This window comes from Amblyraja radiata, chromosome 29 (genome assembly GCF_010909765.2).
Source record: "Amblyraja radiata isolate CabotCenter1 chromosome 29, sAmbRad1.1.pri, whole genome shotgun sequence".
NCBI lineage: Eukaryota > Metazoa > Chordata > Chondrichthyes > Rajiformes > Rajidae > Amblyraja > Amblyraja radiata.
The window spans coordinates 32,926,665-32,945,290 of NC_045984.1; the positions used below are offsets into that span (position 1 = coordinate 32,926,665).

The 18,626-nt window shown below is 43.8% G+C and overlaps 3 protein-coding genes across 5 annotated transcripts in view; 2 read left to right on the forward strand and 1 right to left on the reverse strand.

Annotated features, from left to right (window-relative positions):
* LOC116989654 (phosphatidylinositol 4-phosphate 5-kinase type-1 gamma-like) overlaps nucleotides 1-7,295 on the forward strand; it is a 79,180-nt gene extending 71,885 nt beyond the window's left edge. Inside the window, exon 17 of one of the 2 annotated variants that reach the window (XM_033047231.1) lies at nucleotides 6,128-7,295. In XM_033047231.1, the coding sequence (XP_032903122.1) occupies nucleotides 6,128-6,157 (30 nt within the window). In that variant the 3' untranslated portion in view covers nucleotides 6,158-7,295. The remainder of the gene's footprint in view (nucleotides 1-6,127) is intronic. The other variant, XM_033047232.1, reaches the window with a different exon arrangement.
* On the reverse strand, nucleotides 4,896-11,686 carry mrpl54 (mitochondrial ribosomal protein L54). Of its 2 annotated transcripts, XM_033047236.1 has the most exons (4): nucleotides 11,538-11,686; nucleotides 10,786-10,942; nucleotides 6,414-6,495; nucleotides 4,896-5,132 (listed from the first exon to the last, which is right to left on the reverse strand). In XM_033047236.1, the coding sequence occupies exons 1-3, from the start codon at nucleotides 11,641-11,643 to the stop codon at nucleotides 6,450-6,452; spliced, it is 309 nt and encodes a 102-aa protein (XP_032903127.1). In that variant the 5' UTR covers nucleotides 11,644-11,686; the 3' UTR covers nucleotides 4,896-5,132; nucleotides 6,414-6,449. The 2 variants fall into 2 exon arrangements, with proteins under 2 accessions (XP_032903127.1, XP_032903126.1); XM_033047235.1 differs by lacking the exons at nucleotides 4,896-5,132; nucleotides 6,414-6,495 and adding an exon at nucleotides 9,050-9,428 and having other exon boundaries at nucleotides 11,538-11,685.
* A 6,126-nt stretch (nucleotides 11,687-17,812) lies between these two features.
* The window catches only part of LOC116989639 (mucosa-associated lymphoid tissue lymphoma translocation protein 1-like), a 32,031-nt gene continuing 31,217 nt past the window's right edge, over nucleotides 17,813-18,626 (forward strand). The window contains exon 1 of the mRNA XM_033047206.1: nucleotides 17,813-17,942. The gene's annotated coding sequence lies outside the window, so the exon portion shown is untranslated. The remainder of the gene's footprint in view (nucleotides 17,943-18,626) is intronic.

The following is an 18,626-nucleotide window of genomic DNA, read 5'->3' on the forward strand; positions in this document are numbered from 1 at the left end:
TTTCCAACAACATTTTCAAACTTGTGAACATTTCTTCACCTTGATGTGTGACTTTCATGATATTTTTGCATAAAGTAAATCACAAGATTATGTCATTAATATTTTGGAATAAAACATTCCTTTTATGATTCTGATAGTATTGCTATTTTCTACTTTTATTTCAGATTCTCACCATTTGTCTGTTAACACACTGGCATCTAAAATGCTGCCTGTTGTGGGCTAAAACAGGAATTTTTAAATATTCATTTCTGTAACTATTAGGTTATCCCGAGCTTTGAAGATGTGGATTGACACATTCTCTTTAAAGCTGAACGAACACAATAAAGATTGCAGATGTTGGAATATTGCATTGTTTAAAAAAAATGCAAACTACTAGAGAAACTCAGCAGGTCAGGTAGCATCTATGGAGGGAAATAGACTGAAGTCTGCATCCTTCAGACTAAAGAAGTGTCCCGACCTGAAATATCGTCAGCCCATTGCCACCACTTTAGCTGCCTGACCTGCCGAGTTCCTCAAGTTGTCTGCTTTTTATCTTCAAAGTCAGTATTATCACGGAATGAAATGTGAAAACTACATGGCTGTCCAAATAAAATATTTTTACATCAAAGAAAGTGGCACAAACATTGATTGTCATAAGTGACAGGAGCAGAATTAGTCAATTAGGCCCATCAGGTCTACTCTGCCATTCAATCATAGCTGATCTATCTCGCCCTCCTAACCCTATTCTCCTGCTCATAACCCCTGATACCCGCACTAATCAAGAATCTTTCTATCTCTGCTTTAAAAATATCTATTGACTCGTCCTCCACAGGCAAATAATTCCACAGATTCACCGCCCTCTGACTAAAGAAATTCCATCTCATTTAATTCCTAAAGGAAGGAGATTTAATTCTAAGGCTATGGCCTCTAGTCCTAGACTCTCCCACTAATGGAATCATCCTCTCCACATCCACTCTGTCCTATCCAAAGATTGTGTAATCTTTTGATCCCTTCAGCAACTTAATAGGCCCGAAACGTCGCCTATTTCCTTCGCTCCATAGATGCTGCTGCACCCGCTGAGTTCCTCCAGCAATTTTGTGTACCTTCGATATTCCAGCATCTGCAGTTCCCTTTTGAACAGGTTATAAAACATAGTTGTCTCTGTATTTAAGTAGCAATTGAGATGAAAATACAGTTCCAATGTATCTAGAAATAATTTCAAATTAGACTCTAAGTTAACAGTTTATTGAAGATATAAGTATTTGAGTGCTAATAAAATTGTACTATTGTAAAGTTTCTGCCATTTTCTTCCACGTGAAGTGAGCTTGTTTGTAACTTTCAGGTCTGTAATAAAATCAGGTACTGTAGCTAGAAGGAAAGAACAATACAGAAGTTAGTTTGCAAATTTAAGAAAAAAGTGAAATGAACTTTTTTTAATAAATTTTGTACATCTTAAATTTTCCCCAGCTGCTAAGAGTTATCAGGAACAAAACTGGTTACGTATCAGTCACTTATCAAAGATTATTTCAATTTGCATGTCAGTGGCTCAGCTGGTGACATTGCATGGGGAGGCACACTAGCACAGCCAGTGGAGAACCTGGTTCAATTCTGACCCTGGGTGCAATCTCTGGGTAGCTTTATGAATGTTCCCTGTGAGTCTTCAAAGAAGAGCAGTATACTTACAGCCGTTGATCTGACCAATATTTATTCCTTCATTAACATTATCTGGAATTGATCATGCGTTTATGTGTTTATGCAAAACTGGTTGTAGATTTGTGCTTTACTTGGCCATTGGGTGCACAAGCGACATTATGAAAGCACATGAAACAAGCTATATCATTCATTGTTCTTTCTCTCCCTACATCATCGTCTATATCTCTCATTTCCCTTTTCCCTAACTAGTCTGAGGAAGGGTCTCGAGAGTTTTCAAGACGGTTAGATTTAGTTCTTAGGGCTAAGGGAATCAAGGGAGATGGGGGAAAAAGACGGAATGGGGTGATAATTTTAGATGATCAACCATGATCGTATTGAATGGCGGTGCTGGCTCGAAGGGCCGAATGGCCTACTCCTGCACCTATTTTCTATGTTTCTGTCACCCATTCCTTCTCTCCAGAGATGCTGCCTATCCCACTGAGTCACTCCAGCTTTCTGTGTCCTATCTTTGATAGATATTGAAGTTTGTTTGTACTATCAATGATTAGAGGAAAGGAAACTGAGGAAGTGATAGATATTTGCTCGGATTACCTCTGTTGAAAGAATCTCAGTTTATTCGAAAGATGTAATTTGCCTCCACACGACCATAACGGTTTTTTGTAGGAGCTCGCTGATTCCACAATTACTTTATCACTAACAGATATTGCACTTCAATTTAATCTATCGTGTACAATCTACTTGGTGGTAGTTGAATTGTGGTTAAAGCATTGGATAAATTATTTTCTACTACTCCTTTTGAAATTCCTTTTAAAACATGTTAGTCCAATTTAAAAAAAAATCCAGAAATGCACTGCATATCAGTCCACAGCAATAGGAAGAAAAGGCATATAATGATTTTATTAAAGATTCTTAGGTAGACAAAAATGCTGGAGAAACTCAGCGGGTGATGCAGCATCTATGGAGCGAAGGAATAGGTGATGTTTCGGGTCGTGACCCGAAACATCACCTATTCCTACGCTCCATAGATGCTGCCTCACCCGCTGAGTTTCTCCAGCATTTTTGTCTACCTTCGATTTTTCCAGCATCTGCAGTTCTTTCTTAAACTTATTAAAGATTCTTAATCTTTTCAAGGCTCTCAGCTTGAAGTGTTATCCTGTCACTTTAGTTCCTAATGGGCCGCTGTGAATTTTAAGCCATTTTTTGTTAAATAATTTAACTAATTTAAATACCTGGGACCTTTGTGGACTAATCATTAACACATTTTCTAAGACTGATTGTTAAACTATATGTAGTTGATATAACCACAATGTTTCAAAGCAAACTACATTTTCTGTGTTTCTATGCCAAAATTATATGTAGACTGTTGCGGGGAGATGCCTATGTAGAGAGAGAGAGAGAGAGAGACCTTTTCTTTGTCTTTTAAATTCAATAATTGTCGCAATGAACCGTTTTGCATATTTTATAAGTATATATTTCTATGTAGTAGCCTTCTCTCTAGAGATGCTGCCGACCCTGCTGAGTTACTCCAGCATTTTGTGTCTATCTTTGGTGTAAACAAACCAGCATTGCAGTTCCTTCCTCCATATGTAGTGGATCTTGTACTCAGTCTGAATATTGTTTAGTTTCTGATGAAACTTAAATGGGCATTCTGTGATTAGTTAAATATTTTTTTAAATCTTCATATCAGTATTACTATAAAAATGCAGGCCAGCTAAATAGGTAATTTACACATGTAGCAATGCAGTGTGCTGCAACTAATTTCCTTCCTCGTTAGAATTGCAGTGCAGAAGCTATATTTATTTAATTGCAGCAAAAACAAACGGCTGGAGGAACTCGGAGGGTTGCGCAGTATCTTTGGGAAGGGGAGAGAGCAATTGTTAACATTTCAGATTGAAACCTTGCACCAGGACTGAGAGTGGATTGGGAAGTGTCGATATAAAGAGGAAAGGCAGAGGGGTGAGACGGGGTGGAACGAGGTGCGATGAACAATGATGGGCAACTTTTCTGCAGCCCTCTTCTGCCCATCTCACACCTTCCCCTCTCCCCTTGCATTCTAGTTATCTCTCTCCTCCACTCTCTCGATGCAGGGTTTCAACCTAAAATGTCAACATTTCCTCTTCTCCTTACAGATGCTGCTCAACCCACTGGTTCCTCCAGCAGTTTTTTGTTTTGGCTACAGATTCAAGCATCTGCAGTCTCTTGTATCTCAATATTTCTGTATTTGAAGGTTTTGAGAATAATCATGGTTTCTTGTGTTTAAGGATCAATAAATAACGAGTCCACATTTCAGTTGAACTCTAGGAATGTCAAACTGAGAATGAAGCATCTGAAGCCTATTATCAGGGATGATTTCTATCTTATTGTGTCCAAATCAATTTTTTCTACCTTTGACTGTTTTCCCGTTGTCCAGAATTCATGTTACCAGGTTTCAGTGTGCATGTATGCCACAAGAAACTTGCCATCTGTGCTTGCCGTTGCTGTTATTGACATGGTCACTATTTCAGGAGCCTCGTGTAGTGCATTAGTGTAGGACAAAAAAAAAAAAAAACCCCACCAAAACATGTGTGGCAGGACTCGCCGACTGAGGATGTGTGCATCCTAAAATTGGAGGAGACATCTCAGGCTGACCTTGGTGCAGATACAGCAAGTGGGCATGGGTGGTTGGAACAAATGAGTAAACACTAGTTTAGCTGCTTGTAGATGAAAAAACAATTAGCAACAGTCGCACTGCCTTTTTATTTTTGGCATGTTTAAATAAGGGGCCATTTATTCAGCTGAGTAGTTAATAAGCCCTCGGCAAACATCAAGGTTGTCTCTTGGAGTTGAATAAAGTGTGACTTGCTTGGAAGATGACAAGCATCCAGTAATCTAATTACATCCTGTCTGCCACACGCGGGCTGTATCTTGTGTGTTGTGAGCAGATTTATGCTGGTGAACAAAGGAACGTGGGAGTAGTTTGAGGGTTAGAATTAAGAGTATAATGATATATTGGTTTTAAGGATATAATGCAAAATGGAAAATATACAGTGGAAAAACTGTAGCAATAAATAAAACTAGTGGCAAAACCATTCTGGCAATTTCATTGCATTGGCGTAAGAATTTACCATGTGTCTGCCTTTTAGATTATCGCAGCCTCGGTTATTATTGTCCAGCAGTTAAAATTGAGCAAAGGAGGATTGGGGGAAAATTGATTGTGTCATTTTACAATTGTTCTGAATCTGTAATGATCGACATTATGTAGATAATTCATCAATATTCATAAATATGCTTTAAAACTTTTATTCAATTCGCTCTTAATATCTGCATCCTTGTGTCTCCCAAACTCATCTGTTCCATCTTCTCTTCCAAGTAATGGGAATATTGAGAAAAGCATTACTGTAAAGAAGGCTACATGTACGAACACTAATGTCTCTTCTGCCTTTGGTGGCATGTGAGAGGGGACATGGAGAAGTCAGTTTGTGCAGAAGTCTTATTGTTCTCTTAATTGCATGGTTAAACATCTGCCAGAAAAAAAGATAGATAATTACTGTACAACATAAAAAGAACATTAACAAAAGAGAACTGAAGTAGCAGCTGATGAATGTTTCAAAGAACTGCAGATGCTGGAAAAATCGAAGGTAGACAAAAATGCTGGAGAAACTTAGCGAGTGAGGCAGCGTCTATGGAGCGAAGAAATAGGTGACGTTTCGGGTCGAGACCCTTCTTCAGACTGATGTGGAGGTGGGGGGTGGGAAGAAGAAAGGAAGAGGCGGAGGCTGTGGGAGAGCTGGGGAGGGGAAGGAGGGAGAAAGCAGGGACTACCTGAAACTGGAGAAGTCAATGCTCATATCGCTGGGGTGTAAACTGCCCAAGCGAAATATGAGGTGCTGCTCCTCCAATTTGCGGTGGGATTCACTCTTACTTAATGAACTTACTGAAGGTTGGGATCTGAGTGGCGAATTGTAAGTCACTGTCTTAACTGGGGAGGACAATATATAGCTGAACCATATGAACCAGCTTTCATACTGAGGTCTATGCTCTGTGAACATCACAACTGATAGGTGCAGGGACTTGACAATTGTTGCTGTATCCCTAGACTGGAGAATGTAACATCATCTGAAGATAGACACAAAAAGCTGGAATAACTTGGCATCTCTGGAGAAAATAAATAGTTCCTTTTCTCCAGAGATGCTGCCTGTCCCGCTGCAGCTTTTTGTGTCTTCCTTCAGTTTAAACCAGCATCTGCAGTTCCTTCCTTACACATAACATCATCTGAGTTTTGTATCCCTGATCACAATCTAGTGATGTCTCGACCAGAATTGCATCTGTATGTAGTGTGACCAAATCTAAAGTTACCAGAGAATTGCTGTGAAACTGCCTTCTATGTTAATCATTTTCTTTCAAGATGGCAAGAAGGTTGGAAGCAAAAAGCACTATGACTAAAGAAATTAATGCTTTATTTTGTTAATGATCATTACAAATTGGGAACTTATAGCATGGGTTTTTATCCTTTCAGGTGCGACTGAAACTTTTCAATCCATTTTAATTTTTGAAGTATCACAGAATATCAGTGGGTGAATGTTCTGTAGGTGAACGACAGCATTTCTTGCCTTGCTTTTCAAGATGGTATTTACTATCGCTCAACAGATGCCACAACCACAGATGCAGTCTGTATGAGCAGGCACTCGGAGACCAGCTGCTAAACAGGTTTGCACTTAATCCAGAACGATGAGATGCATTGACACCTTACACAAAGTGAAGTGAAGCACACTGGCTTATTTTAATGTAGCTGTGTACATGACCAGGTATGATCAGTCTGCAGGAAGGGAAGGTGAGGATTACTTCCAGGAAATCCCACTCACAAATTTGTGCATTGTCAGAGCACTGCAGCAAAAATGGCTAAGATTTGTGAATTTAAATTATGAAATGTTAGTTTAAAATTTGTAGAGAAGCGGGACAGCACAAATATCATGAAATTAGTATGACGGAGAAAATATCTGGGTATCTGTGACGTGCTATTATCTTTGTTTGTTCCTGAAGGTATTGTTATTAAACTCACAGGTCCAGGGCTCAACTAACTTCAGTTCTGTACATATGCAGTTCTTTTGTATATATTTGTTAATGACTGTACATAAAAAGCCATGGAAATATTTCCCTCTCCTTGGTGTATTTCTACATCAAAGACTATTTGATATTGATTATTGTATTAGTGCCTGGCAGCTGGCAAATAGATCATAAGGGGTGAAATCATATGCCCCTTTATAAGCAGTGAGCGAGCAATGTGAATCCGCTTAATACTATGACCCAGCAATAGGTCATGTTTAAGTTAAAGACTTTTCCGCTAGTGTGTTGAAGCAGCTATTGCTGCATAAAGATATTATTTTGTATCTTGGTCTTTATTATCAATTAGAATCCTTCAACTCTTCAATTCAGCTCCAGTCTGTTCAGTAAGCCCAAAGCATTTTCCCAACTCCAGCTTGTTTTAGCAAATCACTACGCACTTAAACATGGACTCATTGTATTAGAATGGAGAGTATTTGTGACAAGTACATATTTTTATCCCTAATTTAAACAATTAGGTTTGTGAAGTTGGATGAAATTTGTTTGATAGTTCTTTTGTTCTTGCCGCTGTTTTTTTTCTTATGAAATGTCAACATTATAATAAACACTACATTGCTAAATGGCTCAAGTCTCGTTTTTAAAATGTATCTTAATTGTTGTTCAAATTCAACATTTTTAATGGCACACCTCTTACAAAACAATTAAAATAACACAAAGATCTCCTATACAGCGAGACAATAGGCCCTTCGGCCCACTGAGTCTGCTCCGACCTGCAATCCAGGTCATAGTGAAAATGAATTCCTAATATGTAAACTTATCAAACATTGCACTTGAAAGGTTCCTTTTTACGTTCTGAAAACATTTGCCTCAAAGAACAGATTCTTCCAAAGTAGGAATAATCAGATATTTTCATTGTGGGAGGCTTGCTAAGATAGTGCTTGCACAGTGATCAGTGTAGAGGCCAGCTGTTTAGTTTAGAGATACAGCGCGGAAACAGGCCCTTTGGCCCACCGAGCCCACACACTTAACCCTATCCTACACACACTAAGGACAATTTACAATTATACCAAGCCAATTAACCTCCAAACCTGGACGTCTTTGGGGTGTGGGAGGACTCGGATGGAACCTATCTGAGATGGGGCTGTGATTACAATCAGCCAGCACAGATGGGGAGGCCATGCAGTTCACAACTCCAACACCAGTTTCCCATCACAGGAATATAAGCTCAGTAGCTGTAATTGAACAGAGCTTTGTTGTAAAAGTGTAACGGTTGTACTGACTTGCAGGAAGTCCTGACCCACTGACAATGGGTGAAGGTGCCTTCTTGTTGGCATGAAGGACTGTTGTGGTCATTGGCTGGGAGTACGTACAAACCACCTTTCCAATTACCGGCCCATCCCACCAAGCATCAAGAAGGGTCTCGACCCGAAACGTCATCCACTCCTTCACTCCAGAGATGCTGCCTGTCCCGCTGAGTTACTCCAGCATTTTGTGTCTACCACCAAGCACCTTCCAGTTTCATGTTGGCCTCAATGGGGGGGAAAAGGTAAGCCAGCCTTAACCCAGGAGAGCTTCTGGAAGCAGGTTTGGTTGTGGGTTTTTAAAAGGCTTTTAGATGGAAATGCAAGGAATAGAACAGGGAGAAGGGATTAATATAAGGTAGACTAAAGTGCTGGAGAAACTCAGCGGGTGCAGCAGCATCTATGGAGCGAAGGAAATAGGCAACGTTGAAACGTCACCTATTCCTTCGCTCCATAGATGCTGCTGCACCCGCTGAGTTTCTCCAGCACTTTTGTCTACCGTCGATTTTCCAGCATCTGCAGTTCCTTCTTAAACACAGGGATTAATGTAATTTGGCATTGTGTTCGGCACAGACATTGTAGGCCGTAAGGTCTGTTCCTGTGCTGGATAGAGATCCAGGAGTACAAGTGTCCAGGAGCTATGAGACCAGAGCTAATATCCCAGCAACATTCACACCACAGAACTAACTCTCCAGCAACAGGTGTTAGTGGAGATATTTTCACTGGTGAGGAAATTATGAGCAAGGGATCAGTTATTTAAAACTGAGGTGCGTATAACTTTTTTACCCTGAGAGAATGGCGAATTTCTGGAATTATATGCCCCCTGTGAAGTGGTGGAGGTGGCAGAGAGTCGGCACAGAAGAGGAGAATAGATTGGCCGTGATCATACTGATGGCAGGGCATGCTCCTATTTTCTTGTGTAGATCCCCGCTAATTTTGAGCGTGAATCGTAGATAGTGATGCAGGGTAACGCATGCCACAACTCCAGATAGAGCCTGCAGAACACATCTACATAAACAACCTGGGCATGCACTTTTTCCCCCAATATCCTTTGAGGAGTGAAAAGCGAGAGAAACTTTCATAAAAATACTGCTCTTTATTTTTCATTATTAATAGGCAATGCAAGTGTTAATCACATCTTCTCTGTCTGGCTCGTACTGTGAACAGCTGTGAATCTTGAGGTGAGCTACTTCACACATCCTCCTCATCTAATGACTGTCTGGAAGACTTAGTGCGCAAAACCACTGCTGCTCAAATGTTCTCCTCTAAAGATATTCTTCATTTTTATGAAATGGATATCTGCAGCTTATGTCCCAAACTTGTTAGAATTTCTTTCCTCTGTGCTCTTTGTTGTGTTGCCACATGTGTTCTTTTCTTAATCTTTTCAAGTATTCCCTGGATTCTGGGTCCAGTTCATCCAGGTTCTTTGGAGTTCCGAGGTTCAAAGAAAACAACCTACAAGACATTCATCTGATAAAAGGATCAATTCATTTACAGCTGAAAGCACCCAGATGACAATAAACTCACCCGCTGACCAACACAGAAACTCCACTGGGTACAACAGCCTGCAGTTGCTGGAATCTTTAGCAAAAATCTAAATGGTAAAGGAAACCAGGTCAGGCAGCATCCGTGGAGGGAAATTTCTGAAGGGCAGCACAATGGCGCGGCGGCAGAGACTGACTACGGGTGCTGGCTGTACGGAGTTTGTAAGTTCTCCCTGTGACCGCGGGGGTTTTCTCCGCTTTCCTCCCACATTCCAAAGACAAGCCGGTTGATAAGTTAATTGGCTTCTGTAAATTGCCCCTAATATGTAGGGTAGAACTTGTGTATGGGGGATTGAGGGTCAGCGTGGGCTGAAGGGCCTCTTTCCACGCTGCTTCTCTAAGCTAAGCTAACAATCCTGACCCAAAATGTCATCAGTCTACATTTCCCTCCACGGATAACGCCTGACCCACTGAGTTCCTCCATCAGTTTGTTTTTTGCTGAAGAACAAAACTGCATTACTGAGCCATGGGCATCAGGTAAGTGCTAATATCAAATCTGCGAATACCAGGTAATGTATACTGAATGCTTTACACGAGATTGGAAGAAACACATGGAAATCTAAGCTTCAACTGGGAATGTGTTTAGGGGGCAGGCAGGGGAAAAAAGTGAAGGTCGTGCATTTATACAGCGTAGAAACAGGCCCTTCAGCCCAACTTGCCCACACTGACTAACATGTCCCAGCCACACTGGTCGCAACTGCCTGTGTTTGCCCCATATCCCTCTAAACCTGTCCCATCCAATCTAAAGCGGTCGTGTCAGGTGGGTGCATGAGTAGGTGTGGAGGGCATTGGAAGAGATGGAGGAGTGAACCAGTACAGGTGTAAAGCAAAGCTACACGTGACTAGATGACGTTTCAGATTGAATCACTTCTTCAGAAGGGTTCTGACCCAAAACGTCTCCTTTTCTCCAGAGATGCTACCTGACCCGCTGAGTTACCCCAACATTTTGTAAACCAGCATCTGCAGTTCCTTCCATCATAAGCCACTATAGGGAGGTTTCACGGCAGTCGGGTCACGGCCCACGACCCGTACTGTTGCTACGCTACTCCAAATGAATTACACACGATGAACTGCAGGTAGGCACTTACCGGGATTGTAGTAGAGTGACATGGAGCCATCTTGAAGGACGAAAATGGATTGCCTTATGGAAGGATCCCTGAACTGGGAAGCAACCACTACCTCCCCTGGAACTGTCCCTGTACCAAGGAGTTGGTACTCTGTGTAGTTGGAGGAAGAAAACACACGACCTCGGTGAGGACATTACTTACCATTCTGGGTATTCAGTGTCGGGCAGTAGCTTTGGGTCTGTGCCTTGCTTGTAGATGTTCACTCCCACAGCATGTGTGGTCAGAATGACGGGATCTTTACAAACCTCGGGACCTTGCAAAGCCTCCTTCACTCCAACCTTACCTTTTCCTTTAACAGCTGAAAGATACAAGCAAAATATCAAAGAGCTGGAGTCATGTGAGGAAGACACTATAGTTCCGCCATCACATCTTTATGACTTGCTAACTTCCAATGGATTGAAGTCCTACCACTCACAAATATATGGCAATGTAAAACTATAAAGATGCAAGTGCCAAAGGCAGCGAGCGTCCGGTAACTAACTGGTTAAAAAGAGAGAGTGCTGGAGTAACTGAGCAGGTCCGGCAGTGTCGAGAACATGGACATTTGGACCAGGACTCTTCCCCAGACGGACTGAGGGAGGGTCTGGGAGGGAGAGAGAGGGGGGGGGGGAGGGAGGGAGATGACAGACTGGGGAGACCAGACAGAGTCTCGGTGATGTTGTGGGAAGGAACTGCAGGCGCTGGTTTAAACCGAAGATAGACACGAAGTGCTGGAGTAACTCAGCGGTCGGGCCACGACTGTGAGAGAAGGAACGGGTGAGGTTTGAGGCCCGTCCCGCTGAGTTACAGCAGCGTTGTATGAAGGGCAGAAGCCGGGCCTTCAGCGGGCAGGCGGGCCCAGTGGCACCGAGACCCGGCCCGAGCCGATGGTCCAGCGGCCGCTCTCCGCTCACCTGCTTTCTTGGCGTAGCCGCGGGCGGGCGGCGGATCTCCCCGGAGGAGGAGCAGCGAGGAGCGGATGAAGGTGCCGCGTCCAAACGCCCTGGTCCCGGCCGCCATTACCCGGCCCTCCTACCCTCTGCGTCACCGCGTCGCCCCCCTGCGTCACCGCGCACCGATCCATGCCATGTCACGCCCCTCCGACCCCCTGCGTCACCGCGCACCGATCAGTGCTACGCCCCCTCCCACCCCCTGCGTCACCGCGTCGCCCCCCTGCGTCCCCGCGCACCGACCAATTCCACGCCCCTCCCACCCTCTGCGTCACCGCGTCGCCCCCAGCGTCACCGCGCACCGGTCAGTGCCACGCCCCCACCCACCTACTACGTCATTGCGCACCGATCTTTGATCTATAGGATCTTTGACCTCGCCCCCTCTAACCCCCTACGTCACCTCGTCGTCCCCCTGCGTCACCGCGCACCGGCCCAATTCCACGTCCCCCCCCCTCCTCGCCTGCGTCACCGCGCCAACCCCTCCCCCCCCACCGGCCCATACGTGCCCATACCACGCCCACTCCTCGCTCGCGTCCCTGGCAGCGGCGGCGCTGCCCGTTGCCATGGAGACACGACAAGAGGCGGCGGCGCTGCCCGTTGCCATGGAGACACGACAAGAGGCGGCGGCGCTGCCCGTTGCCATGGAGACACGACAAGAGGCGGTGGCGGCGCTGCCCGTTGCCATGGAGACACGACAAGAGGCGGCGTCTCTGGAGGGAGGAAGATACTGTAGCAAGAGCAAGGTGACGTAGCTGCCTGTCCCGCTGAGTTACTCCAGCTTGTTGTGTTTAAACCAGCATCTGCAGTTCCTTCCTACACAAAGAAACACAGACAATAGGCGCATGAGGAGGCCATTCAGCCCTTCGAACCAGCACCGACATTCAATATCAATGAATAAATTAATATGTTTATTGGCCAAGTATATACACATACAAAGAATTTGCCTTGGTGCTCCGCTCGCAAGTAACAGCACGGCATACAGTAAATAATTAAGTTTAAGACATTAAGAATAAAATATTATAGTTTAAACATGTGGATGAAATAAAATACCAGAGCACAAGGAGGCTACAGATTTTTGGTTATTGAGTAGAGCTACTACTTGTGGAAAAAAAGTTGTTTTCATGTCCGGCTGTGGCAGCTTTGACAGTCCGGAGTCGCCTTCCAGAGGGAAGTGATTCAAAGAGTTTGTGGCCAGGGTGAGAGGGGTCAGAGATGATCTTGCCTGCTCGTTTCCTGGCCCTTGCAGTGTACAGTTCATCAATGGAGGGAAGGTTGCAACCAATAAGTCTGTGTGAGGCAGGAGGCAGAGAATGGTAGCACTCTGACCCAAAATGTAGGGGAGAGAGAAGAAAAAGACAATAAACAGAGAATAAGTGAGGGTGGGTTTCTTAAATGTGTATATTTTAATGCTAGGAGCATTGTAAGAAAGGTGGATGAACTTAGAGCCTGGATTGACACCTGGAAGTATGATGTTGTGGCGATCAGTGAAACATGGTTGCAGGAGGGCTGTGATTGGAAACTAAATATTCCAGGATTTCGTTGCTTCAGGAGTGATAGAATTGGAGGGGCAAGAGGTGGAGGTGTTGCATTGCTTATCAGGGAAGATATTACAGCAGTGCTTTGGCAGGATAGATTAGAGGGCTCGTCTAGGGAGGCTATTTGGGTGGAACTGAGAAATGGGAAAGGGGTAGCAACACTTATAGGGGTGTATTATAGACCGCCAAATGGGGAGCGAGAATTGGAAGAGCAAATATGTAAGGAGATTGCAGATATTAGTAGTAAGCACAAGGTAGTGATTGTGGGAGATTTCAATTTTCCACACATAGACTGGGAAACACATTCTGTAAATGGGCTGGATGGGTTGGAGTTTGTAAAATGTGTGCAGGATAGTTTTTTGCAGCAATACATAGAAGTACCTACTAGAGAAGGGGCGGTGCTGGACCTCCTGTTAGGAAATGAGACGGGTCAGGTGGCAGAGGGATGCGTTGGGGAATAGTTCGGGATCAGTGATCACAATACCATTAGTTTCAATATAATTATGGAGAGGGTCAGAACTGGACCTAGGGTTGAGATTTTTGATTGGAGAAAGGCTAACTTTGAGGAGATGCGAAAGGATTTAAAAGGAGTAAATTGGGACAGTTTGTTTGATGGGAAAGATGTGGAAGAGAAATGGAGGACATTTAAAGGTGAAATTTTAAGAGTACAGAATCTTTATGTCCCTGTTCGGTTGAAAGGAAATAGTAAAAATTGGAAAGAGCCACGGTTTTCAAGGGAAATTGGACACTTGGTTCGGAAAAAGAGAGAGATCTACAATAATTATAGGCAGCATGGAGTAAATGAGGTGCTTGAGGAGTATAAAGAATGTAAAAAGAATCTTAAGAAATAAATTAGAAAAGCTAAAAGAAGATATGAGGTTGCTTTGGCAAGTAAGGTGAAAGTAAATCCAAAGGGTTTCTACAGCTATATTAATAGCAAAAGGATAACGAGGGATAAAATTGGTCCATTAGAGAGTCAGAGTGGACAGCTATCTGCAGAGCCAAAAGAGATGGGGGAGATATTGAACAATTTCTTTTCTTCGGTATTTACCAAGGAGAAGGATATTGAATTATGTGAGGTAAGGCAAACAAGTAGATTAGCTATGGAAACTATGAGATTCAAAGAAGAGGAAGTACTGACACTTTTGAGAAATATAAAAGTGGAATATCCTGTCTCCAGGTCCGGACAGGATATTCCCTAGGACATTGAGGGATGTTAGTGTAGAAATAGCAGGGGCTATGACAGAAATATTTCAAATGTCATTAGAAACGGGAATAGTGCCGGAGGATTGGCGTACTGCGCATGTTGTTCCATTGTTTAAAAAGGGGTCTAAGAGTAAACCTAGCAATTATAGACCTGTTAGTTTGACGTCAGTGGTGGGCAAATTAATGGAAAGGATACTTAGAGATAATATATATAAGCATCTGGATAAACAGGGTCTGATTAGGAACAGTCAACATGGATTTGTGCCTGGAAGGTCATGTTTGACTAATCTTCTTGAATTTTTTGAAGAGGTTACTCGGGAAATTGATGAGGGTAAAGCAGTGGATGTTGTATATATGGACTTCAGTAAGGCCTTTGACAAGGTTCCTCACGGAAGGTTGGTTAAGAAGGTTCAATTGTTGGGTATTAATGGTGGAGTAGCAAGATGGATTCAACAGTGGTTGAAATGGAATGCCAGAGAGTAATGGTGGATGGTTGTTTGTCAGGTTGGAGGCCAGTGACTAGTGGGGTGCCACAGGGATCTGTGTTGGGTCCACTGTTGTTTGTCATGTACATCAATGATCTGGATGATGGTGTGGTAAATTGGATTAGTAAGTATGCAGATGATACTAAGATAGGTGGGGTTGTGGATAATGAAGTAGATTTTCAAAGTCTACAGAGAGATTTATGCCAGTTGGAAGAGTGGGCTGAAAGATGGCAGATGGAGTTTAATGCTGATAAGTGTGAGGTGCTACATCTTGGCAGGACAAATCAAAATAGGACGTACATGGTAAATGGTAGGGAATTGAAGAATGCAGGTGAACAGAGGGATCTGGGAATAACTGTGCACAGTTCCCTGAAGGTGGAATCTCATGTAGATAGGGTGGCAAAGAAAGCTTTTGGTGTGCTGGCCTTTATAAATCAGAGCATTGAGTATAGAAGTTGGGATGTAATGTTAAAATTGTACAAGGCATTGGTGAGGCCAATTCTGGAGTATGGTGTACAATTTTGGTCGCCTAATTATAGGAAGGATGTCAACAAAATAGAGAGAGTACAGAGGAGATTTACTAAAATGTTGCCTGGGTTTCAGCAACTAAGTTACAGAGAAATGTTGAACAAGTTAGGGCTTTATTCTTTGGAGCGCAGAAGGTTAAGGGGGGACTTGATAGAGGTCTTTAAAATGATGAGAGGGATAGACAGAGTTGACGTGGATAAGCTTTTCCCACTGAGAGTAGGGAAGATTCAAACAAGGGGACATGACTTGAGAATTAAGGGACAGAAGTTTAGGGGTAACATGAGGGGGAACTTCTTTACTCAGAGAGTGGTGGCTGTGTGGAATGAGCTTCCAGTGAAGGTGGTGGAGGCAGGTTCGTTTTTATCATTTAAAAATAAATTGGATAGTTATATGGATGGGAAAGGAATGGAGGGTTATGGTCTGAGCGCAGGTATATGGGACTAGGGGAGAATACGTGTTCGGCACGGACTAGAAGGGTCGAGATGGCCTGTTTCCGTGCTGTAATTGTTATATGGTTATATGGTTATAACCTTCTCTGCTGATCGAACGATTCGCTGCAGCCTCCGGATGTCGTGCTTGGTGGCTGAGCCGAACCAGACCATGATGGATAAGGTGAGGACAGATTCTACGATGGCCGTATAGAATTGGATCATCATTGCCTGTGGCAGATTGTGTTTTCTCAGCTGCCGCAGGAAGTTCATCCTCTGTTGGGCCTTTTTGACTGTGGTTGATGGTAGCCTCCCATTTAATGTCCTTGGAGATGATGGTTCCAAGGAACTTAAAAGACTCCACAGATGTTGGTGGTGAGTGCGTTGAGGGGAGGGGAGCTCTCCGAAAGTATACCGCGTTCCTGCTTTCACCCATATCCCTTGATTCTGTAAGCCCTAAGAGCTATATCTAACTTTCTCTTGAAAACATCCAGTGAATTGGCCTCCACTGCCTTCTGTGGCAGAGAATTCCTATCTAAACCTGTCCTATCATTTACCTGTCTAAATCTTTCTTAAATGTTGGGATAGTCCCAGCCTCAACTACCTCCTCCGGCAGCTTATTCCATACACCCACCTACCCCTGTGTGAAAAAATTACCTCTCAGGTTGCTTACTAATCTTTCCCCCTCTCGCCTTAGACCTATGTCCCCTGGTTCTCGATTCTGGGCAAGAGGCTCAGTGCATCAACCCGATATGGAGATACAGAGTGATACCATGTGGAAACAGACCCTTCTGTTCAACTTGCCCACATCGGCTGTTCAACACTCCCCATCTATATTAGTCCCACCTGCCTGGGTTTGGCCCATATCCCTCTAAACCCGTCCTATCCATCCATATTTCCCTAAACCTATCCTACCCAAACTAGTCAACTTTATCTTGCACTAAATGTTAAAGGTATGTAAAAGGGCAGTTTTCATCCAATTTACAGGGCATCGGTGAAACCGCACTAAGGATGCTGCATGCAGTTTTGGTCTCCAATTTATAAGGATGGCTGTGCTTGCCTTAGAGGCACGCAGAGAAGTCCACCAAGTAGAATGTACAACGTCAACAAATGAAAGAAGGTTGGGCTGATAGTTATTGGAGTCTGGAAGAGAGAGAGTTTGAAGGGTTGTAAGTGCTGAGTTTCAAGAGTTGGAGGAAAACATTTTTCACACAGAGAGTGGTGAATCTCTGGAATTCTCTGCCACAGAAGGTAGTTGAGGCCAGTTCATTGGCTATATTTAAGAGGGAGTTAGATGTGGCCCTTGTGGCTAATGGGATCAGGGGGTATGGAGAGAAGGCAGGGACAGGATACTGAGTTGGATGATCATATTGAATGGCGGTGCAGGCTCGAAGGGCCGAATGGCCTACTCCTGCACCTATTTTCTATGTTTCTATGTTTCTAACTCAGTGGGTCAGGCAGCATCTTTGGAGAACATGGATAGGTGACGTTTCACAGGGAACTGGAGTAACTCAGCGGGTCAGGCAACATCTCTGGAGAACACAGCGAGTCAGGCAGCATCTGTGGAGAAAATGGATAGGTGGCGTTTTGGGTTGAGACTCCTCTGCAGACTGATGATGGGGGGGGAAGGAACAGGAAAGCTGGAAAAGGGGAGAGGCGGGACAAAACTTGGCAGGTAATATGTCGAGATAGGCGAGGGGGGGGGGGGTTGTGGGTGGGTTGACACAGGCTAGAGATTAAAATAGTCGTTGTGAAACAGGTTTGAGGATTTGCAGATTGTGAAGCCGGGGTGGGGGTGGGGGTGGGGGTGGGGGTGGGGGTGGGGGTGGGGGTGGGGTGGGGGTGGGGGGAGGAGGAAAGGCAGTAAGGCAGTAGCTCTACCACTACTATGCCACTGTTCTGCCACGTATCAACGTACCAGTTCACAGTCACATGGTGAAGTTAGGGAACTTTAAGTGGAAATGCAGAAGTGAGTTTGTTTACAACTGCATCTGGAGTTTCACATCCTCAGTTTTCATACACTTCCTTTTTATTTAATGAGACCAGCAGTACTTGGATCAGTCGCTTCCAACAAGCACCTAGTCGGGAGGGAGGACGTTTATGCTCGAAAACCAATGTGGAATTGAAGAGACCACAAAGTCTCTCTCTTTGCTGGGAATGATCACTGTCCACACCATTCAACCACGGGTAAGTCCTTTATGTCCATTCAACATTTAGCAAGTCCCGGTAAGACACACACGTGGGTTGTGGGGGGGGGGATATCTGAAAGCACCAAATGTTTAGTTTTTAAAGATTTTTTGCGTTCCTGAAGCAGTTTGAAAAATTTAGTGATAGTCCTTTCCAGAGCTTTTAGTTACATTTGGTTACTGTTGTTATTAATAAGTAAGTAACTAAGTGCGTTTATTGGCCAAGTATTCACATACAAGGATTTGCCTTGGTGCTCCGCACACAAGTAACAACATGACATACAGTGACAGTTACGAATGACTCAGAAAACACTAAACATTAATAATAATAAAACATTAATGATAAAACACCATTGATCAAGCATGTGAACCAACAAAATACCAGATCAAAGGGAGGCTACAGATTTTTGGCTGTTGAGTAGAGCAACTACTCGTGGATAAAAACTGTTTTTATGTCTGGCTGTGGCAGCTTTGACCGTCCGGAGTCGCCTTCCAGATGGAAGTGATTCAAAGAGTTTCAAACTGCATAACCCTTCAAACTCAGACCCTCTCTCACACCTCCCGCTGCTGAAAGACTCATCCATGCCTTCATCTCCTCCCGACTGGACTATTGCAACTCACTTCTCCTTGGCATCAGCTCCACCTACATCAACCGACTCCAACTGGTCCAGAACGCAGCCGCCCG